Raw genomic sequence first — 25,640 nt, forward strand, 5'->3', positions numbered from 1 at the left:
CCCACCTTCCACATAATGTAGACACAGAGACTGTCACACACACACACACACACACACACACACACACACACACACACACACACACACACACACACGTATTCCCAGTAAAACCAGTAATCCTTAGGGAGGGCCGATGCGGCATTCATGTGATAACGAGACATCTGTAACCAGTTGTTAAAAAACGAAATGCCTCATACAAAAGCATCGGCTCGGAGCACTAAAACACATACATCAAGGTTAGCCCTGCGCACGGCAACCCACGTTTAATTGTATCCCGGTTCACTTCAGTGGGGGCTATAGTAAACGTCCCTGTTTGTACACGGCCCAGGTGAGCAGACAGATGGAAGTGATGGAGGAGGAGGAGGAGGAGGAGGAGGACGATGTTCTACTGCAGACGGAGGCTGCTTTGAAATGCTAATGCCGAGCTACAAGGGGGAGGGAGAGCCGCGCCGGACTCGACCGCCTTGACCCAGAGTCCCAGAGCAGAAACACGCAGGCCCCCGCACGCCCACACATGTACCCTCGCACCAGCACACACACACACACACACACATACATGCGCACACACACACACACGCAATCATGCATTTACAACCAATGCAAACACACAAGCGTGGAGTTGGGAACGCACTCCCAAATGTGCATTGGTCTCCTATTCCCCTGGTCGTCACAGTCACACACTCTACCCAAGCAGCGGGGTCAGGGAGGGGCAGGGGGGCGTGGAGGTCTCCCAAAGGCTCAGAGGCAAGCTGAGAGGGACACAGACAACTGAGAAAACTTCCTCCCTTAATATCGACGGTGGAAGATAATTTACTGATGGCAGGGGGTGGCGTCATATCCACTAGAACAGTGGTTCTCAAGCGTCTTATACCGCGTACCGCCACAGAAAGTATTTGTCTCCCGAAGTACCACCATTATGGCATGTTATAAAATACAACACAGAGTAGCGTAGGCCTGCGGCCCTATTCAGCTACGCACATCTCATGCAGGAGGCACATTTATTCTTAAAAATAATATTATTTATTGTTAGCTGTTGTCAGCTGTACAAAGTGGTAGCACTAGAACAGAGACACGAAACACATGCACATACACACACAGCAAGTGAGAACATGTTCTCATGGTAAATGTATTTCCATTCGTACTAGTATTTTGATAGCATTGCTTTTAATCTAACAATTTCTTCTTTTTTCTAATTCCTCTGTGTACCACTTGATAGCGCATCGCGTACCACCAGTGGTACGCGTACCATTGTTTGAGAACCACTGCACTAGGGGCATGAATTCTATGCACGTGGATGTTTGTGTCTGTGAGTTTGTGTGTGTGGGAGAGAGAGCGAGCACGAGAGTGAGAGGTTTGTTTAAGACCAAGACGTGTTTTCAAGACCAAGGACATGAGCATATATTTGTTTTAACTTAAGTGTCTGAGAGTGTTAGAGATATCATTGGTTAAGGGATTCTTTCACAGATTGTTGCTCCGAAAAGAACACCGTGTGTCATTATTATAATGAGAATTATCTTTTGAGAATTAAGGCTATGGAGGGGGAGAAGTGACAGGAAGAAGAAAGTGGTGAGAAGAACCAGAGGGCTATTTTTTTGATCTGCCCTCCTCATTAAATCTTGTGCATCTATATGTGCTTGTGTGTGTGTGTGTGTGTGTGTGTGTGTGTGTGTGTGATGGTGTTTTGTGTGTGTTCAGGTGAGTGTGTGTGCATGTGTAGGATGCGGATGTGTTTGTGTGTATGTGTGTGTGTGATCCTGCGATTGTGTGTGGATGTGCATGCATGCGGATGTGTTTGTGTGTGTATGGGTGTGTGTGTGTGTGCATTCAGGTGAGTGCATGTGCATGCGGATGTGTTTGTGTGTATGTGTTTGTGTGTGTGCGTATTTCTGTGTGCGTTCAGGTGAGTGCGTGTGGATGTGCATGCATGCGGAAGTGTTTGTGAGTGTGTGTGTGTGTGTGTGTGTGTGTGTGTGTGTGTGTGTGTGTGTGTGTGTGTGTGTGTGTGTGTGTGTGTGTGTGTGTGTGTGTGCTATTGTCAGTGGTTCAAGGCAGAGCGGACAGACGGTGGTCAGCTGGAGCAGGTTGGGTCTGGGGTCTCGTGCCTTGACCCCTGAAGGGCCCGCATGGCCTCTAACACTTGTAGTGTTAATCACTCTCAAAGAGCCTGTCGTGTTGGTGTCACGGCCAGAGGGGTCCTCCCAAACACTGATACACAATGAGGGAGGGAAAAGAGACAACCACTCAGCTCCAGACATTCAACCGAACAAAAACAATAGAAAACACAAAAAGCATTTTCAAACCAATATTTTTTCGATTGTACAAAAACGTTTCGGATAAATGTGCATATTTAAAAAGTAAATACAAAGTGCCGATTGAAATGTACACAAAATATCACTGAAATGACCTAAAGTAGAGCAAAGGGTGGAGTTGTAGCATGCGTGTCTCTTCACGACTATTCTACAGCTGCAACGTTTTATATGTTTATATTGTGGTGACCCGCTTCCCAATGTGCCGGGTTCCAGGTACGAATCACACGTTGAAAAGAGGGTTAAGCCGCACTCTGCATTTATTACAATGATCTCCGACAGGGAACAGAATCACTATCTATAGGGTCTCCGTGAGCCTCTAGTCGATCGTGGTCTTGAGCGCTTCCTGCTTGCCACTCGCTCCCGTTCTTCCCTCTCGTCCGTTCTCGTGCTCCTTTTAAGATGGCTCCCGGGCCTTTTCCTCCCTCCGGCCAGGTGTCCCCTATCTCGCTGATTGGGGGGAGAGAATTGATGCTCTCTGTCGCTGGTTAGTGGGTGGCGGCGGTATACGCCGTCCACCACTAATCCTCGGACCCGCCCGTGCCGAGGTTTAAGGGGCGGGATGCCAATATATATGTATATCCTGCTAATGATTTCAGATTGGGTGATTATCTAGGTGTTAATTGGCTTCAGCAGTAATGTACTCAAAAGGACAACACCTTTTTGTAGAAGTCGAACACTTCTTGGTCAGCGAAGAGAGAACCCGTTACAGATTTTATGGCTCTGCGAACCACAACGATATCAGCCGCTCATGACTCATAACAATTAGCAATGTTATTTTTCATTTGAATGCTAAGCTGGGATTTCTTGATTAAAATGGGTTATTCATTATGTTGTTCAAGGAAGCCAAAAGCAATGGAAAATTAGGTTTAATGCTAGTTGTGGTTACAATCCATGTCCGACCATACCTGGCTGTAATTTAAATACAAGAGACAGGGTTGGCCCACGGACTAAGTGTTGCAGAGGTAATGGCAGAGCCATTAGCAATAGCAAGCGCCGACTGATTGACCGACTTAAGACTGACTATCCCTATTTGTGCCTGCAGTACAGTGAAGAAATTTCTAAAGAAAATTATAAATTCTCTATTTAATATTTTATTGATTTTATATCAATATTTTATTATATATAGACATACAATGCAAAATGTAATCTACAGTGTATCTATGTATCAATCAGCGTATATTTGGATATACTTACTTTTAAAAAGGTGTACAAAATGCCACAGGGTAATACAATTTCCTATAATGTTGTAGATTAAAGTTGAATATGCATTACTCACAATTTGACCAACTATCTTGGTGTTACATTGAGAATTTGCAAACACCACTACCATACTATAATATACATATCTTCCTACTAACTTTCAGCCACAAAGTTCATCACTGCAGTCACACTGCTTGGGGCAACAACCAGCTAACCTTCCTTGCGAAGCATTTTGTGTGTGATCTTTCGGTCAATGTATACTGTCACATATCAATCGATATGATATATATATTTCAGCCCAGCTTCATTCATACAATAGTAAAACATTTTTTTTAACTAATTCCCCCTGCCAGATAACTCCATAAAAGTAAGCTTTTTGTGAAGTGGACTATCAATATGTTGTAAATGTGAAAATAATAATTCCTCAGGGACTACTTACAGGCCAAAATGGATTTATGTCAACATTATTTGTAGCTGTGCAAGCTGGATATGTGGTATAGTGTAAAAAAAACAAACGTGCATGGCTTGATAAGACGCTCACCATTTGGTTCTATGCTTCTTTCATCTTTCCTTATTTTATTACTTTTATGACTCTGCCGTCTTGAATAAAAACACAACGGTAATGGCTTTTGGTATCGGTGACTCCTACCGATCGATCGCACATAAAGCAAGCTGTATTGGCTGATCAATCAGGTGCTTGCATTGTTCTCCCAGTGCTGCTCAATAAGCATACATCAGGCTTAATGTAAGACGTAGGATGAGCTGTCTAATGCCTGCAGCTGGCTATGAATAATAAACATCACACACACACACACACACACAAGCACACACACACAAACACGTACACACACATATAAACAAACACACACACACATATAAACACACATTGACACATGAACACGCACACATAAACACACGCTCGCACACACACACACAGACACACACACACACATATGCATACACACACATGAACACACACACACACAAACACACATACTGTTATGACCCTAATTATGCAACAAAAACACACACTGACACAGTCAGACACACATGCACCTACACCCACGCATGCACAGGGCGGTTTTTGTACCTGAGCCTGGTAGTATTTAGGTGTTTGTTACGAAACCTTGTTATATTGTGTGATTTGATTCTACTGTTTATAAATAACAACAACAGCAGCAGCAATGCCACGGGAGTCAAAACGAAATAACACAACAGGGAAGAAGAATTGCGAGGCAGGTAAACAACCGCTCTCAAAAGTGAATAATAAAAATATATAACCTGTTTCGAGGAGCCCTTCCTAAGTCTAAACAAAGTAATTCAAATCTATAATTTGTTGAACAGAAGCACATTGCACACGTTAGTCTATAAAATAAATAATAATGATAAAAAATAACGTATGTATGCCGGCCAAGCTTTATCGCACACCTTGCCAGTGGAGAAGTCATAGACGTCCGTGATTGCAACAAGACTATCTTCACTTGGCTTCATTACAAGGATAAAAGGAACGGGGCTTCCACTGCGCAAATAATTGAACCTGGAAGGCAGAGTTCATCCAGAGGTGACTGATGGTTTGTATCAAAGCCTTTCCCCTTTACTGACCCACTTTAAACAGCCCCAGCCCACCACGGTTCTAACATCCAAATTAGCTACTCCACAGGACGGTCCGCACAGGCTGTGCGAGCGAGTGTTGGTGTGTGAGTATGTGTGTCTGTGTGAGTCACTTTCTCCATTTTCTCCATTCACTTTAGCCCTTCTCCTTGTGTGTCAGGTGTCTGCCCTGTGGAGGGTGTGATGTGGACGGTTTGTCAAAGCGATGTGATGTCCACACTTTACCTGCTGTCTTTCAGACTGCCAACAAGGCATCGCCCGCAATCAGGTAATTCAGGCGGGCTTTCCATGTCCCACTGGGTCTCTCTGAAGCCACTACCCTCTACTGCTACTCTCTCTCCCTAGACATTTTACCATTGGTTTTGTTAATTATAAGTTCATCCCCCTAAAGTTGACTTTGTATCGTTTAACCTTGCTGCCTGAGCTCTCTCTGTGTTGCCTCCACAGAGCCGGGTCGTAACAAAGCCCAACTGCACTCACACACGGGCACACTCACACGCACACACACACACACACACACACACACACACACACACACACACACACACACACACACACACACACACACACACACACACACACACACACACACACATATACACAAGGCTTCATGACATCCAATATGTTTTAATGATTATAACTTGATCTCAAACTAAAAACAACGTTGCGCTGCCATTTGATAACACAAGTCAAAAAATATGTGTAAAAAATCAATTGGGCGGGGATCATAGCATTATAAATAAGGTTTGAGTGGGGTTTCCTTTTGGTAGCCGGTTTGTCAAAGTGCTTTGGAGCTTTGCAACTGACAAAAGATCAACCATCAAACGGAGGGACTCGGCATGGGATCGGATTGGCCTTGATGATACAAGCAAGCAAATGGACAGGGATTTTACAGCCCTGAGCGCCTCGATGGGAGCGAAAACATTGGGTACAGATATCGTGCTTCCAGGATTCCATGCCTGGGTATCTACTGCCAAGCACGGTGCGTAGGAGAGACGGGTGATCACTTAATTAGAACAAGTTTAAAAAATCCGCCAGCACAAACCCTTCTGCCTAACGAGTGCTGCTTATAAATCATGCATGGCCAACATGACAGCTCCGAGATCTTAAATCTTCGTGGATGTGGTTATTAAAATATGTCACTTTACGCTGGCAACCACAAAACAACAAGCAACAACAACCAGCGAGTGCTGCCACCGCGACGGGTGAACTTAATATAACCTTTCGCAAAGCTTTGACTATGTTTGGCTTTATTTATACCAGACACAAACCGCCAGTGTTTTTTTCTTCCTCTTATGTTTCCGAGGCACGCTTATATTTATAACTTCAATACAGGCTTGTGATGTGCTATCTAGGCCACGTCGCTCACTAGGTCTCATTTCATTTGGCTAATTCAGCGTCTGGGTGACACCGAGTGTGTGCTAAAATAGGAACATGCGCATCGCATACGTCAATCTGCCATGGGGAAAAGGCTCAACTATGTAAATGTTGCATCAATTGGTACACTATGTGTTCGATAAAGAATAAAAAAAGATAGAGATGCATCAGGCCTTTGTTATGAAGATAGGTATTGGATGAAGCTGCGTTTGCACGTTTTCACGAGGGAATGTGTATGTGTGTGCACACATGTGCTTGTGTGTGTGTGTGTGTGGGGGTCTGTGTTGTGTGTGCATGCATGTACACGTGTTTATATTCACGTGTGTGTATGCATGTACACATGAAGGTGTGCACATGTGGGTGTGCTTGTGTGTGTCTGTGTGTGTTAGTGTATTGTGTGTGCGTGTGTAAACGTGTTTGTGGATGTACACGTGTGTATGTGTGTAAACATGTAGGTATGCACACGTGCGTGTGCGCGAGCGTGTGTGCGTGCGTGCGTGCGTGCGTGTGTGTGTGTGTGTGGGTTGGGGGGTTGAGTCAGTGTGGGGCTCTAGCGTGTTGAGGGATTGTCTTTGATCACTCTTGGCTTTGAAGTGGGGAAGAGAAAAAAAAAGGAAAGCAGGAGTCACCACGAGTTCACATCGCGACTGAGGCAAGAAAATAAAAAATATCAGAACACCATACTATCATTTGCATAATTCATACTTTGGACAGTTAACATGCGGTGAGGGGAAATGATCTCCAGAGGTCCAACAAACTCGGCCACCAATTGGACACCCTCCCTCTTGGCATTTGCTCTCAATTACATTTGGAGAGGGAATGCGACCCTCTACCGAGTTCGAGGTTTGAAGAGTCACTGAGAGGTAAGCAGGCAGCAGCCATTTTGAGAGAGGTCACTTTATTTCCCGCCTTCACTACAGTAGTAAATAGGTTTATTGTTTGTACGTTGATGGGATACCTGAGAGGATTGAAGTGTAAAACTATTTATGGATGCGGTATTCTGCAAATTTTACCACAATGGTCAGAGATTAAAGATTCTACCATCGGCAGGAGGTTGGATATTCTACCAATAGAAGAAAGTTAGATCTACCTATGGTAGAGGCAATAACTAACTAACTTGGTCAAGGGAGAGCTAAAAGAGGATACCCTAAATGGTCATAACTATACTGGTTGTATTCAATTACAATCTTGTACTGGACGTAAAGGAAATTATTATGTAATTGTAATCAACAGGGAAACTAACACTTTTTAACTGTCACCTTGCAACAACCGGCCTTTTGAGCTTAGGGCCCTGGATGCCCCAAAATCATTGCAGGTCAAAGGAAGATGTTCTGTGGTTACGTTGCAACAGAAAAAGGCACGGCATGCTGCTCTGCCTTTATCTAGGATTTAACAGAAGAAGAAGCCACTGCAATGCTTCTCGCAATTTGCAGCCTGCAGCTTTTCTCTGAGGAATCGGGTCCTAAGAAAGTACTCCACATGACATATGATATATGTGCATGTGTGCGTGTGTGTGTGTGTGTGAATGTGTGTCTGTGTGTGGGTGTATCATGGAAAAAATTATCCTAATCATAATATCACAGATGATATACCTATTAGTTCATTACTGGTTAATTGAATACGCTTAAATCATTAGGCTAAATTACTCAATTTAGATCTTATATTTGTTTGCATTGACAACGGCAGGTAGAAAGACATTGAAACTGCCACCGTTCCATCGCCCTCATTTCTTTAGAGACCCTCTTCCAGAACGCCTTTGGGAGGCTGAGGCGTTGACGACGTAGGTGGGGTTTGGTGCACCGCTCTCCTTTTAACCGTTTTGTTTTAGTATTCCAGCAACAAATAAGCCCCTTGGCAGAACTGCCGCTTGACACCGTGTCGTGCGCTGCTGGGGCCCGCGCCGACCTTCTGATGTCATACAGACATGCAAATTCAGGAGAGAGCCTTATGCTAACGGTAGCTAACTATCACAAAGTTTGGTTCTTGTGCCGCTAAGCTCACAGCAACGGGAAAAACAGTCGGCAGACCAGTGTTCAGGTGTAGGCTGCTGCCCACCCACGGGAAGAGCTTTGTTAGGCTGGTTAGCCAAAGGACCCGGCAGAACGTGTGACCCCACGGTCTGCCCCAGGCTCACGCGATCATCCCGTTGAAAGCCTTTCCGTGGTGAGTGAACGTGATTTCACCTGCTTCCCGCGGTCGCAACCTGCTTCAGGAGACATGCGGACGGTTCTTATGTACGTCCTCGTCCCAGGCTACAGGTTTGTTTGTTTAAGGTGGAATTCCCTTTCAGATCCACAAGGTACCCGCGTTTGTCAATGTTTAGGGATTTATTACATTTTTAAACATGCTCTTCAAGTATGCTTATTGAATAATGTATTACCGGCATAAAGTACCTTGTAAAAAATATTTCTCACCATTGTGTGTGTGTTTGTGTGTGTGCGTGTGTATGTTTGAAAAACAAGCATCCATACATAGACTATCACACAACTCTTTTATGTAAAGACACTTGACACTTTGCTTTCTATATAAAGTCACACACACACACACACACACACACAACCACACACACTCACAAACACAGTGAAGAAAATGAAAAGGCGGAGTGTGTCCACTAGACAGTACCAATTAAGCCGCAGGACCAGCCATTTTCAAACCAAACAAACCTTTATTTAAATGTCAGGGTCTTTCCTGTCTTTGAGTAAACAACTCATCTGCCAGTCAGTCCTTGAACGTGCCCCTGCTCCTATGAGTCCAGATGAGGTTGTGCACATACACTACATTGTGTAGGAGATGGGATGGCTCAGGTGGCTTGGATAAGTATTCTTTGATAGTTGGAGGATATGCACGGTGCTTGTTATCACAATCCAGGGTTTGCCTACTGACAATACCGTGTCTTTAAAACGTCTGCCGAATGAGAGAGAAAAACATTTGGAAGGTGTTTCCGACGCCATTTAAAAACACAAGCAAAAGCACATTCTAGGTGCTGGCAGAGCAATTAAGTATGTGTCTGTGACAACGCGAAGGTGTGCAACCACGGCGTATTCTTATTTTATCACTTTAATATCATTATAATCGTTATCTTTAGGTGAGCTCCACATTTAAAACGATCCACACCTAACATACCAATGAATAAGAATGTTAATATGAGTGTATTATTATATAAGGTCAAGCAGGTGTGATTCTGGAGTAATGAGATTTACAGAAGGGAAGAAGGAATGTGTTTGTGTGTGTATTTGTGAGTAACCGGGTACTCTATTGCAGCAAATAGCACTTATCTTTCTAGAGAGTCACGCACACACAAAGATCTGCAAAAAACAAACATATCCAGGGATAATCCGATCCATTTTATTCATAGCCCTGGGGAGAGATCTAGTCAAGAGGGCCCAGCATGCTGTTACCCATGAATGAATGGATATGGATTTAAGTTGGGAGTGTATCTGCTTATGTGTATGATTTATGCGTGCACATAGACCCATGGATGCTGGAGGTTTCATTTTTGTTCTCCAAAGATGAATAACTTACATTAAGACAGGGTTCATCAATGCTTGTGCTCAGTGAGAGATGTTACCATTGAAAGGTCAACTGAACGCAAACACCGCGCGCGCACACACACACACACACACACACACACACAAACAAAAAAACACACTTGAATGCTCCCAATGCAAACGCAGACACACACATACACAACCACACACATTCATGCAATTATACACACACGCATGCTCACAATGCACACACACACACACACGGTGCCTTGCAAGTCACATGCAGAGCTCTGCCTTTTTCTGAATGTTTTTGTTTCTAAATGTCACACCATTCCACAGCACTATGAATAGTAATTTTTGGAGATTATACATTGCAGAGTTATTATTTCAATCTGTTGGCTTTGGTGAACTTTGACCTTGAATTCCCAAGCTCACTTCAAACTTGGATTAGCACTATCACGGTCAGTATCAACAGTTTTAAGTTGAACTGATACTCTTCAGCTTGGAATTTATTGTGAAGTTGCCAAAGGTTGAGAAAATCCCTGTGTTCTTCTGTCGTCCTTTAATGTGGTCATGAATAAAATAGCAACCAGTGCATAGGTCTTTTGATTTACCTCCTGATTAAGTTCAGACTTTTGTTTTCTGTATTTTCAGCAATGTGAACCCCATCCGGGTTCCACTCAAACAGAACCAAGACCAGTACCAAGTACCAAGACCACCTCATCAGGCAGTCTTGGTAGCAGTACTGTGTTCCGCTTATGGTGTCCAAATAAGCCAACAAAATCATTTGTCATAACTGTACCTTACCAGGGCTAAACGGCCTAAAGTGTGAAAGATCCCTTGGACTTTCTGACAGAAAAGGCCAGGAAGAGCTATATTCCTTAAAAACTTTGCTACCAAGCAAGAAGGAAATGGTTCTGGTTGGAAGGCTGCAGTTCAGCTGTAATGACAGCCAGTAGTTGAACTGCTGACCTGTTGATTGGGATGCAGCTGTGGGGACAGCTGGGGGACCTCATGAAATGACTCATAATCAAAGACATTCGCATCTGGATTAAAACCAAAGAAGAAAAGTTGCAAGTTATCTTTCTTTAAGGGTCTAACAATGAGGGAGCATTGTCCTCATGAATAAAAAAAAGAGTGTGTATGTGCGTGCATGTGTTTGTGTGTCTGTGAGTGAGAGAGAAAGTGAAGGTAAGGGGGACATGGACTATTGTTTCATAAATCATTAATACTGATATGCATTTCTTGTTGCATTTTGAAGGAGTCGGACACATAATTGAATTCAACTGACTAAGAGATAAGATAGTTAGTAAATGAAGTCAGACTAAAAGCGACCCTGACATGTCACGGATGTGGAAACAGTTTTGAACGCGGCACACAATAGTTGGCAGCAGAATCCCTGAGGCCGCAGCAAAGCAACAACACAGCAGGAGTCAAAAGCAAAAGGAAACGAGGCGACCAAAGCTTCCGCTACTCACCGATGCACGCGCCGTCGATCTCCTCGTAGCCCACGCTGCAGATGCAGCGCCCCAGCGGCACCAGCCAATCGCCGTCCGCCCCGCAGTACAGCTTGGGCGTGTCCCTCTCCTCGGCGTGCTGCACGCACGCCCCCCTCACCTCCACCAGGGAGGAGGAGTCCACCCGGGGCACCGTGTCCGGGAAGGACGCCAGGTTCCTCAGGGTGAAGGGGCACTTCTTGTAGTACACGCGCACCGACACCAGGGCGATGCACGCGCCGATGTCCTGGAAGGCCAGGTGGAAGCCCTTCCTGCTGATGGGCCCCACCTCGCGCACCTCCGTGTTGAGCTTGAGGATGCGGTCGCCCAGGTCCATCTGGGTGAAGCTCTCGTCGGCCGCGATGGTGTCGATCTTGGTGTACTGCGCCGCTTTGAACTTGACGCCGTGGTCTGTCTCGTCCGTCTCGTGGTAGAAGAGGTTGAAGGTCTCCTTGCAGGTGCCCGACACCCAAGGGATGGAGTTGCAGTCGCGCAGGGTGAAGCGGAGCTCCACGTACACCTTCTGGGCGGCCTGGCGGAAGATCCAGTTGGAGCGGAGCCAGTTGTTCTGGTTGGGCTCCATCACGTGGCACACCTGGAATGTGTGGATGGGCCGATTATGCTCGTCCATCTCCGTGATGGCGTCCCACTGCAGGATAGGGAAGATGGGGGGAGAGAGAGAGAGAGAGAGGGAGGGAGGGAGGGAGGGAGAGAGTTTGTCAACAGAAATCCTCAATTCAATATTAATTGTTTTAACGACAACAACAATCTTAATTTGAATATTCAAAATGCACCTCAGGAGGTTAGGTCGTGTTTTTTCTACAAATAAACCAATCAGAAAGTATTTATTTCTCCGTCTCAACCATCCTTGTATTCCTGTTTAGAAGGTGATAGAAGGTAATTGATTTTTCTCTCTTTAGAACTGCTGGTGTCAAATGAACCCAAGTCTGACCTCGAGCCTTCTATCAAATTAATATATTCAAAAATCAATCCCCTTTTGTTTGTAGTAAATGATTTATTCGTAGCCATGGCAACACATTAGTATTTTGCGGTGCGACTCTTCTTGCAGCCATGCCAGAACGATCAGGGAGTGCAGCCAATAAACCCCCTGTAGGAGAACAGAACCGCAGCAACATGATATTCGAATCAAGTCAAATGTTTGTTTCACTCTTAATCACAATTTCAAAGGGCTTCACAGGTGGCTTTACGTGACACCCATAACCCTAGACCCCCAGGGGCAAGGACTACTCCCTTAATATTAGGGAAGAACCTTGAGAAGGAACACAGAAAGAGTAATCCCTCCTCCCAGGGATGGTTAGCAGTGCATTGGCTGCCATAATGGGCAGACATAATGGTGGCACGACAAGAAAATCAGTTTAAGCAAAGGATAAGCTGGTAGCGGTCAGCCAGATATCGCCTGACCCAGTAGTTTTTCCCTACAGGAAGTTATGTTAAGTGATTCATCTCCGTCATGAATCACAGAGCCATTACCAGCGATTGACGCCGCTTGGTTCCATGCAAGCAACGATCCTCAGTTAAAAGTAGTATGAATCGACGTCGTGAATCACTGGGCCATCAGCTGATTTCGATTGGCTGTGAGCAGCCTATAAGCAGCGCAGAGGCATCGCTCTAGTGCTCGCTTGAGCCATGCAAAGCTTATTCACTTCATAATTATTTGCTGAGCATTAGCAACCTAAGCTATATTCATTTATTGGAATATTTGTTTTTTTTATTGTCTTTATTCAAAACCGGAAGAAAACGTGCACACACAGAATAAAGTTCCATGCATACTATTATATCTAATCAGAAAATGATCTCATCAATGGATAGTGTACAAGGACAAACTGGAGGGAGAAATGAAGAGGAGCAGGCGAACATGCAAATAGTGTTTGCCTGATAAACCAACATCTTCAAGAAGCAGTTTTGTACCAATATAAATATTACCGCTTGATTAAAGCAGTAATCAAGTCCTAATGTTTGTGTTCACATCCTTATTAGGTTATTTAATAACATGTTCAAATCCAATCACCCAGAAATGACAGATTTTAATCTCCTCTTCCCTCAAGGTGTCACTGTGATCATACAATAATTAAAGTAAAACAAACTGATTTTGATTAGACATTACACAGGCCGACACATGTACGGCTACACATGAAGCGATTCCGTTTTGACAATGCATAGGATAACACTCTATGCTCCTTCTGCACCAACACAAGATCAGAGACATCGCTATTTACAGCAATTTACGTTAATCTATTGATAAATACAAATCACTGGCGCCATTGCAGTCTCCTGACCAAGTAATGAAGACAATTGACCAATGTACTGTATATGATTGAAGAATTCAAAATGGGCCATGGAACTTGAAAAAGAAAGAAAGAAGCGTTTTCTTTTGACAAATGCTCTTTAGGTGCTTCTCCTCGCCATCTTTATCTGACAATCGCACATATATAAACAAGCACACACACACACACGCATACACACACACACACACACACACACACACACACACACACACACACACTACACACACACAAACACACATGGGCACATACTTACAAAACAAAGACATCGGAAGAAGAAGCTTAACTGGTGGGCTGACATCAGTCTGTAAACTCTATTGACTGCTTGTCTGACTCGTAAGCTGGCCACCCAGCACCTTGCTTATTGATAGGACATCATAATGATGAGACCCAACAGACAGGTCGTGAGCATGCATCCTAATGGGAACAAGCACACATCACTCCAATGGGAAATCTCTATTCTTAAGAGAACAGAATCGCATTCATAGAAAAAATGTTGTTGCTTTTCTCTTATTTACAAAACCAAAAGACTATAAATACTATTTATATGTATAATATATACTTTATCCTATTTTTATAAATAAAAGGGTCACCTTTATCTTTATAATTTTTCTCCAAATTGCCTAGAAAATAAAACAAATAATTATGTTATTATCTGAGTTAAATAACTGTATTTGATATATATAAAAAATAAATTAATATCACATTTTATATATCTTTTCCAAAAACCAAGAAAAGTGCGGTGGAGGCTTGGAGCGTGTTACCTTGGCTGCTCTACCTCCCCTGGTAGCAGGCATCACTCCATACCACCTCCAAATCATCTGGAGGATTTTCAATTAAGAAGTTATCTGGCCACGTCAAACAGAGGCAGCTGCCCGCCCGCCCGGCCCGCGCATCGCATCACTCCCATGCCTGTCTCCTGCTACGCCTCTGTGTGGCGGCGCAAGCATCTCTCAGGTGCACTCTTTACTACTCATGATGACTGTCTTTCAATTCCCACCTCTCTCTCTCTCTCTCTCTCTCTCTCTCTCTCTCTCTCTCTCTCTCTCTCTCTCTCTCTCTCTCTCTCTCTCTCTCTCTCTCTCTCTCTCTCTCTCTCTCTCTCTCTCTCTCTCTCTCTCTCTCTCTCTCTCTCTCTCTCTCTCTCTCTCTCTCTCTCTCTCTCTCTCTCTCTCTCTGCCCCTCCATGTTCCCAGGGCTCTGTCATACTTGTCCCATCCATCCCACCACATCCCTGGCTGACCGTAGTGCAGTGGGCAAATATGCACACGCATGCACATAAACACATGCACACACATGCGGGCGTGCACACACACACACACACACACACACACACACAACCTGTTCCCTTATTGATAGTGTGCAGCAGCTGTCAGAGGGATTGAGAGATTTCTATTTTATCCCTGGGCTGACTGGCTTGTGATGGATGGGAAACCTAGTCCGTCTGCTGCAAAACATTCAATACTACCTCATTCTTTTCTCTCTTTTTCTCCCCCACCCGCACGGTGGCACAAACACACACACTCGCGGACGCACGCACACACACACACGCATGCACGCACAATCATACACACACACACACCCTCATGCGCACACGCAACCACATACAGACACATACATACACACACACATACACATACGCACAAATGTGCATGCACACAAACATGCAACTGCACACACACACACACACACACACACACACTCATGCGGAAAAACAACACACTCATGCACTCACACACACACACACACAGACACACGCATACACACACACACACACACGCACAAATGTGCACTTGCACAAACGTGCACGGGCACAAACACACACACACATGAAACATTCACACACACACACACGCACACACACCGGCCCTACAGCAGCAGAGGGGAGTGGTAGTTGAACTAGAACGATTGAGGAGGAACGAGAGGGGGAATGAAAGAGGGAAAAGGATATAAAGTCTCCTGTTCTCAAGGGGATTCATGTCAGGCGTACAACCTAATGAGAAAGCGACACATTGAATGCAATCCTTTGGAAGCTTTTCCTGTAGGGCCGCCAAAAGTTTCATGAATTGAATGGCATTATACCTGTGTTTGATGTAAAATATTCCAATATAGTAGGTATAGTATATAGCGGTTGGTGCGGGTTATTTGTGTCACCGTTATGTATAGAGTGGGACGTGATGCAGTCCAGGTCCCTGCCAGTTTCAGACCTGCATTCTCAAATACACTTACACGCACATACACTTACATACACATATACATAGATGTACACTTTTACGTACGCACACACACACACACACACACAGTGTAAGCCCGGAATATTGATACATCCTACATAACAATACATGTCATAGAATATGTGTTGAGGTAGAAGATGGGATTAAAAATAGACTGACTCGATTTGGTCTGTCAATTACCGAGGTCCATGCTGGCCGACATTTATTAAAAACTAAAAATACCGTTCAATAGCGGCTCTGATCTGTTTCTTCATATGCGGGCTTCATAGAGATATTGTTTCTTGATTTGATTGAGGTGAATATTGGTCTCGCCATCCACCTATATTTCTGTGAGAGCAATCTTTCCGAGTGAACACAAATACATTAAAACATAAAAAGAACGAGCCTTTGAAGGCCAGCGCGATTGCTCGCCCGCATATATACCAAAATAAACACGTGCTTCGTGACGGCATCCACAAGCCCGTACACAGATTCAGCAGCTCGATACGTCGAGGAGGTGGGCAGTGGTGAGTGAGTGAAATACAAAGACCTCTGCATCCTTCTCAATCCCACATCCATCACAGCAAACCAAGATCCCACAGGAAAAGTGTCAGAGTGACGGCCTCAGAGTTATCACTAATGCCCAGGAGTTCGGTGCACTTTTATTAAATCCTGCCTTGCTTTGCTCGAGGAATTGAATTACAAAAGAAACTTGATGGAAAGTCACCTTTTGGTGTCATTTGGGAAGATGCAATATCATTTTTTTTAAATGAATCTTCGATACGTGTGGATAAACTGGATCATAATAAAGTTGAACATTTAATACATTATACCAAGAGCAATGTCCCCATAATATTGATAATGGTTTTATAAGAAGGATGGACAGTACAAATTCCCCAACAAACACACATACACTCACACACACACACACACACACACACACACACACACACACACACGCACGCACCCACACCGACAGGGGATGCAAACCCAAGTGCATCAAACACAATGTGGCATGAGTGCATTGCCTGGGCCGGCGTCCCTGGCTGATCTTCTCCGATAGAGCACTGCAGTCACTGATAAAGAGAACTCTGGCATTTCACACTGCAAGAGGGGGCCACGGGGTCGCCGCGCCATTTCCCTCCTTCTCCATGTCCTTCTCTGATGCAAAGCTCTGCTGCTTACACAGTCTGCTGCCCCCTCGGAGGCGGGGGCTTGTAGGCAGTCAAAGGTAGTGAGAGAGAACAGGGAGGAGGGGAAAGGTTGGGGAAGATCGCGCGGCGAGACGGGAGGGGAAACAGATTTAAGTATTGAGAAACACCTATGAAGAGGAAAAAATGAGTAATACTAGCAAAAAAGAAGGTGGTGTGGTATTCATGGCGTGTGTAGGATTATAACTGCAATGTTTAGGGAGTCGTAGTGTAGTGTAGGGGACCACCGTGGTGGTTCTGCCTGTGTCTCTGTGGGCCTGTCTGTCACATGGTCCGAGACACTATCTGTGAGGGTGTCAGCCCATGTAATGGCCCCAGACATTCGGGATACGGCAGAGGCAGTTGAATTTGATCTGCAGACACCCCCAGCCTGAACCGCTTGGGTAATACATGGGGATACATCAGACGTCGTGTTTGGAATTTTTACCGCTAGCCAAAGTGGCCGACCGTATTAGAAAGGAGAGATTACAGCCGATCATAGAAGAAGAATTATAGAAAAAACGATATGCGAATATCGGGCATACGATTGATTCTCTGCCTTATAGTGGATTGAAACATTTAACATGTAAAAAGAAAAAATATGTTCATATATATATTTATGTATATATCTATATCTATAATGATATATCTATATATATATAGAGAGAGATATATATATATATATGATAGGCAGATAGAGAGTGAGAGGTAAAGAAAGGGAAAGACAAATGAGTGTGTCAAAGAATGATGGACGAGTGCCTGCAAGGCACAAAGCTATTACAACACCCCAAAAGAGAGACCGTCAAAACTTGATTCTGGCAGCCTTGGATCATCTCAGACTGTAGTTTTACACATCAAAAGTCGTGTTGATGTGACCTTTCATTATGTCGGTGCGATGTACATTATGCTTAGGGCGTATTGGTGGACATCGATTGGTGCCAATTGATCTGCCTTCTGATCTATTTTGTTGTCTGCAAACAAGGCAGTTGATTGGTTGTCTAGTCAGCCTGTTTGCAAGGCAGTTGACAACTAGACGGACGCAAAGTCTTTATTTTCTCTCCACTAGTCGTACACAAGTGGCTTCACTTCGAAGCGATCACTCAACATCGTCAGACGTTGTTGCAGTGTGTGTCTTTTCCACCAGAATGCATTTCTGGAATGCTCTTATTCCGTCATTTGCTCCTTTCTCATTGTGTCTTCAAGTCCAACTCTATTCTATACATGAAAAAAGAATTCACCTTGAAGACAGTTCACAGAAACATAAAAAAAGGTGTTAAAAAAAAGAGGGTGTCTACCCAGAGGAGGCAGAGGAGAATAATCCCTTTAGGTCTACAAAGAGGGATTGGAGGCAGTTGGGAAGATGGGAAGAGTGAGACAAGGGGCAGACACAAGGAAGGAACGGAGGAAGGAAGGAGGGATGTCCTGCTCCTGCTCTCTGGCTGCATTAGATCTCCCTCTCTCTTCCTCTCTCCCCCATCTCTCTCTCCCCCCTCTCTCCCCCTCTCTGTCCAACATACCCACCTGCTCCTTGGGGCTAAAAATAAACTCTTGCATTGAAACATTGTGCGATATCTTTTTCAGACACCAACACAGCTGTGTTTCCTGGATGGATACATCACTCCAAAAATGCATCCATATCCTTTAAGTATTCATGTATTCAGCTGGTTCTATCCTGCGCCATTTGTGATCACCCCACACACAAAGACATGCCCACTGCGGCCCACACTTCTTTCCTTTCATCTATGTGTTCCTTGTACAAGAATAGCGAGACGTTTAAGATATACAACATTATTGATGCTAAATCCAAGCTCTTGGCATCCCATAGTTATACTAGGATGCCCATACAGTTCTCCTCAATGCATAAATATACATATTATGTGACAATACGTTACCTCATATTGCTGATGAAAAATAGGCCACAGTGTACTACAGGCAGATCCTTGGAAAATCGTGTTCTCATAGAACTAAAGTAGTGAAAGCTAATGCGACAGTTTGTTTGTTCCAGCTCAAGGATGGCTCTTCTGCCCGTGCAGATCTACAGAATCATATATTAACAGACTTAAAAACAGTTTGGACCGACTTATCTTGTTTTAATTGTCAAATGACAAAGACGCACAATCTTAAAAAAAAATCTGCACAGTAGCACATTGCGAGCATTGTGTAATGAATGCCATAGACTAGCTCACAGTCGTGACTAATTTTTAACTCATTAGGATTCTAACTTTTTATACAACTTTTTAATGGCCTAAATTTCACACTTCCATCTGAAGGTTTCTTTCTTGATAATTAGGATAGTTTTGGCAGCTTTACACCCCTTGCCCACTGCATCCATTGGTTGACGAAACTCATTGACTTTGCATGGGGCGATCCCGAAATGCATTGTGGGTCCGTCCGTTCCGTCGGCTCCGTCTCTTGCGGTCAGAAGTTTAGAAAATTTTAACTTTTCAAGCTGCGACGGATCCGTCAGCCAATCAGATCATGGCTGCGTCTGGCTCCGTCGGCAAATACCACTCCCCCATCCGTCAGACACGCCTTCCGTCGTCCGTTGACGGACGGATGCAGTGGGCAAGCTGCGTTAGGGGAAGTCTATAGGCTAGTCTATAGGTGTGCTGTGAAACGTTGTGGTGTTTGATCTTCCCAAAATTGCTTAGAGTGGCGCTAGTGAACAATTCAATACAATACTGAACGTTTTACTAATATGTTTACAACATCATTTGAAGTATTTACGACTCGCTTTTGTTGATTGCTTATCAATGTAGTGCAAGTTCTGGAGTCATTTCAATTCATATTTTTTTCCCCAAAAATGCATCTCATCTTAGACAGTGTGAAATTTTGCCATAATAAAAAATGCTGTTATAATGTTGATGCGATTCCCTTCTCTAGAACAACGAAGTGGCTTCTGCTTAGAGCTGGTTGTTGGGATCATGGTAAATCTCTATCGCCAAATAGGTTGGGAACCACTGATTTAGACATATATTAACAATAGATAAAAGGCCTACTGATTGTTTTTCTACCATGGTTTCTAAAGAGTTGATGAAGTGGACTGGAGGGAATGGAGGAGCAATCTGGGGAACATTAGGTAAGAGACCGCGAATACACAGAAAAGACCAACCACGCTACCGGCTCCCACGGCAGAGGACGCAGGTCAAGAACGTGTCCTTGTTACAGTGTAATTGCACATGTAATAAGCAATGTAACTTGTAACAGTGTATAGTTCCTAAAGTTAAAACGTTATGGAACCACCTGTACTGTAACGGCACAGTGTGATTAGGATTAGTGTGTAACTCCCTATTTCACATCTTCCTAACCTTAACCCTATGCTTAAACCTTTCATACTAGCGTCACCTTTTCCTATATGCTTAACCCTTTGAAACAATATCACAAACAAATGCTCATATTAGAATGACGTGAAACAAAACATGAAGCCTGGCCTACATTTTAGAAGGCAACGGTCTGGGTGGTTGACGTTTAACGTGGAATTTGACAATTATACTTGAGGGATATTTTGAAGATTGATACAAACATATATATATTTTTAACTACGAGTAAGCCTAGGAAGCATGAAAAACACATGTTGAACAGACTCTTAGATTTCCAAAGATGTGCTCACACTTTTAGTGTGGCAGACAACCCTATAAGACTACACAGCAGACAGCAGACCATAATTTTAATGGAAGCCTGTTGTTGTGCACTGCTGTCCGGCCTGTCAGAAACACATGAGTAGCCTATTATAGGCTCCTCATACGTTCAAGACAGGGTCTATATTTGCCAAACACCATATCTGCCACTTGCTGTTATGGAAGCAATCAAGAAAAAACAAAAATCAACTTTAGGGATCTCCAATACCTTAAATCCTCATTTTCTATTCAATGAAGTCATAAATAAAAACGATTTCATGAATATAAGCACTATTAATGAATCGCACTTCTATTGGTATCTGTTACTCTTCCAACCCCATGCATATTTCAGCAGCAAGCCAGCTCATTCCAAGACCGGCTTCTGTGACAGCACTCAGGTGTCAAATCATCACACCTATTTCCTTTCTCTTGCATGTCCGTCCGTCTGTCTGTCCCCCGGATAAAACCTACCCTTCATCAGAAAAGGTGGAGACAAGGGCCAGCTGGAAAATAACTTTCTACGTCAATGACGCACATTGACCCATTATCCCTGCTGCATCTATTGTTTTTCTCACAGACAATTCTTCATTTGAATAAAATGTGTTGTGAACAAGGAGTTGGAGCTGTTTATGAACTGCTTATTATTCTCACACAAGAATCTTAAGCACAATTTTCATTTGTCATCGTATGTGATAAAAACAAGAGGTTTGAGAGTTTGCTCTTTATTTATTTTCTTTGAAAGGGTGGTTACACTCACGAAACACAGATATGGATTATGGTATTGTGATATCGTATGGCCTTAGAGGGATCAAAATATGAGTTTGGTACATTAGAGAGAAGGGAAAACTTTTAGTCTGATACCATACTTAAATTCCATATACCATAATCTAAATAAATATCTAGACTAAATATCAGCTGACTGAATACCATTGTAAAATCTACTTTAAAATGGTATTTCTACAGAGAGATATCGATACAGTTTGTGTAAAATGTCAGAGGATCAGTGTGATATTGCCTATTTTTGTGATATTCCTTATTGCCTATAGCCTTATGGTCTTCTGTGAGTTAGCAAATACAAACTTCCATTAATATGCTGAAAAACTGTGCCATGCGCAGTGGCCAAAGAGTTGATTGAGAGTTGAATTCGGCAAGGGGCTTGTATTCATTTACCACCCTGCTGGAGGCACAGAGTTTTCTGACAGATAACAAGCTTGTCTAACTGTTCTTCATGAAGGAACGACAAGAAATCCAGCTGTATTTCTGCTTGATAACAAAAATATCTGTCATGCATATATCATTGTTTTAATTGTCCCTTAAATAATGTATATATTTTATGTATATAGTACTTGCACATTGAGATGTATAATATTCCTTTGCCGTTCCCAATTTGCTGCTCTAAGCTCAGCCCTAAGAACAAAGGGAAAATGTGTTTTTAGGTCTGTAAATTCAGTTAAGCCACTTACAAACAGCAACACATCTCCTTCTAGCCCTCGGTCAAACTCAAACATGCCATTTATTTCCCAAGAAGAAGTAGAGTTAAGTCCTCTAAATCAACAAGGTAGTGTGTTGAAATTGCTGCCTTTGTGTTAGAGTGAGATTGAGTGAGACTTAATCTATACCAGCACCAACCAACCCAAACTAAATGTATTTATTTTGTATCCAGGGTGAGGACACGTATTTCAGCAGCAACCAGGCCAGACGATATGATGTAATGAATCACCATTATTATTTTGTATTATTATTATAATTATTTATCCAGGCACGCACACACACACACACAGACACAAGCTCACACACACGCGCGCACACACACATACACACGGGCACACACACACACACACACATACTCCTCCCAACACACACACACACACACACGCACGCACGCACACACACGCGCGCGCGCGCGCCATAGTGGCTGGTTCTGGGTCCTCTCGGTTTGCTACTTGGCTGGGTTCTTCGGGGAGAAGGCGGAACAGAATAGAGGGTTGTCTGGGGGAATGAATAGACCCGGGGTTGCCCAGAAATTGAACCCATGTCTTTGGAGAGCTGTTGGTCTCTATTATCTCAAACTAGTTTGTCGAATTCTATTTTTTTTTTGCCAGCAACGTAGTTAGCAGTAACAGTAGCAGGATTTGTATAATACAAAAGGGCATTGACTTCCCTTCTCCAAGGCAACACACATAGAGGATTCAGAATTCACCTCCAAAGTTTTCTTGGCCGCTCCAATAATACTCGAAATACATTGAGGGCAGTCCGACAATGAGTGAGGGCATGACTCTGTGTCTCTCTCTCTCTCTCTCTCTCTCTCTCTAACTCTCTTTATCGCTGTCTCTTACAGGCTGTAGGCAGCTGTCATGGTGACCTACACGATGTGATCACCTTTCTAGCTCCCCCCTCCCTCCCTCCTCAGTAGGGCCATGAAAAGCCTCTCAGAAAGCAGATCCAGAAACAGGGAGCACGTGCAAATGTCACAGTGACAAAAAAAGGAGACAAAATGATGCAGACAACAAAAAGCAGTGTCACAGTAGAGAACGTGTGATTATAGGCTCTAAAATTGTGAAACCATGGTTACAAAGAGTAAACATGTACACAGAATGCCTAGAACAAAACCCTCATCGGCTCCCTGTCTTACCCCATTGACTGGATAGGTTTTCCATCCCAGCTCTCCGATCACTGAGGTGGTATCCAGCAGCACAACTGGGAAAAAGAAAAGAGGACAGAGATACGCAAATTAGTTTTTCCTTAACACAACTCCTTTTATCCGATTTTGTGTACGCAGAATGACTTTCAAATCTTCAAAAAGAGTCACGATAAAGGCAGATGTTTTTGGCATTCTTATAGGTGCCTCATGGGTATGTCCATATTTAGATAAGACTTATTGCCTCTTAATAAGGTCATTGCTTTTCTAGTAATTTTCGTCATTAAAAAATATTTATAGTCATGAAATAAAATAAAGAATTCGTCATATAGTCCATTCTTTTATCTATGTTTTTGTCTGTTTTACAGACAGACACATAATGTTACAGACATAATCTTCCAAAGAAGGGAAAAAGTTATGAAAATGTCAACCCTAAGAAGTCATAATTTAACTAAAACCAAGGAAGAGGAAAAAGAAGATAAAATAAAAATAAAGTCACACAGACGCACTTGTCATTACTTTAGAAGCGAACAGACAAATATCGCAGAGCAGGTTTCAAAATAATAAGAATAGGGCACTATATTGTCCCCTTGTCAAAGATTACACCGTATGAGAATTGAATATGCAGTGTTTATCACACAAATAGTGTATGTGTGCACAACAAGATGTTGACTAAATCAAGGCTAACAAATACACCACACAACAAAGATATTCAGCTAAATGAACCTGCAAGAGATAGCTGTCCATTCTCCCGACCGTTCATTCACTTTCTTTAACTGTTCTCCGGGTAAGGTCGTCAAGGTAATATAAATGCCCAGGGGGCCTCCTCTTCTGGTTTCTCCTGGGGGCCCAGATCCCTAGGCTGGATTCTCTCCTCAGTTGGCCGTACCTGGTTCACCTCCAAAGGGAGAGCTACCCTTTATTCATAGCCTGTGGCCATGGCAGAGGATGAGGACATAGACTGACAAGTAAATTGAGAGCTTTGCCTTTAGGCTCAGCTCCCTTTTCACCACCACCACCACCACCACCACCACCTCCACCTGGCACAAGGAGAGAGGACCTGAGGCCGAAATTGCCTCTAAGCAGTCTGCAGACACCTCTCTCAACCCAGGGGTTGAAGGACTGAATGGCTTGCCATATGTTTTTTTTGGTGCACATGCACACAGTTTTCATTCCGGCATCTCAAATTCTTAGAGAGACTCTGCCCTGCTCACCATGGGGCAACACCTTCTGAGTCTAACAAAGACTGTTGATTCCACCCCCAAGCCTGTACATTAAGGCGAAAGGTACCCCTGAACTCAGGATCCCCCAACCCCCCTCCAACATCAGTCCTTTCTGTTTGTTAGGTGCAGATTGCCTGACCCCACTCTGTACGTCCTTGCTCTTGTTCTGTGTCTTGGTCTTATGCCCAGTGAGGATGCGTGGGAGTTGCTCACTGACAAACTCTCCTCCAAGGCCTTGCTCGAGGGGGTATCTAGGCCGGGTTAGGGCTAGGGTGAGGGTTAAATTGACTTTTTGTCTGCCATCCTTAAGGTCTGATTCTTGTTCATATGGAGCACAGTAGGGACACAGGGTTGTTTCAACACACAATGAATCATAATTTGCTTCTGGGAATAGAAGAGACATGGTGTTGTGAGATTATATTTTGAAACTATTTTAAAAGTTATTTAACAGATATCTCGAAAAGAGCCTGGCTGATAAAATCAACCTTCCACTGAGACTGGTGTGTGTGCGCGTGCATGTGTATGGTTGTGTGTGTGTGTGTGTGTGTGTGTGTGTGTGCGTGAGTGCGTGCGTGAGTGCATATGTATGTTATAATTTGGTGGACCACCGTATTTAGCATATATTAAACACATTAAAGAGAAGGTCAGATTTTAAAAATATTATTTGGGTGTCATTGGTTGAAAATGCCATCGCCATCCGTCAGCCATTAGAGGCTGAAGGCTCTTGACAATATCTGTACTGGTTGAGCACGCCTGCCTCTGTCTAACACCACTTAGATTCAAGACAATCCCGGCTCATTGCTGACCAATCAGGGCATCTCTTCTCTGAATAGTTTTGGGAATCCATCATTGAGTCCCAATCACATGCACGCACACGGCATCATCGCTCCTCCACACAGATGCAACACCTCTCAGCGATAGAGAAACATAGGGAGGGTGGGAGCTGAGAGGGAGGGGGTGTTCTTTTGGGGGGGG

General features: G+C 43.7%; 1 protein-coding gene across 1 annotated transcript in view; it reads right to left on the reverse strand.

Annotated features, from left to right (window-relative positions):
- The window catches only part of LOC307072303 (ephrin type-A receptor 6-like), a gene marked incomplete at both ends in the record, with an annotated part of 68,325 nt that overhangs the window by 40,086 nt on the left and 2,599 nt on the right, over positions 1-25,640 (reverse strand). The window contains 2 exons of the mRNA XM_079731545.1: positions 11,464-12,130; positions 23,437-23,501. Coding sequence (XP_079587671.1) covers positions 11,464-12,130; positions 23,437-23,501 — 732 coding nt within the window. The remainder of the gene's footprint in view (positions 1-11,463; positions 12,131-23,436; positions 23,502-25,640) is intronic.

Source organism: Pollachius pollachius (genome assembly GCF_949987615.1).
Source record: "Pollachius pollachius genome assembly, chromosome: 3".
Classification (NCBI taxonomy): Eukaryota; Metazoa; Chordata; class Actinopteri; order Gadiformes; family Gadidae; genus Pollachius; species Pollachius pollachius.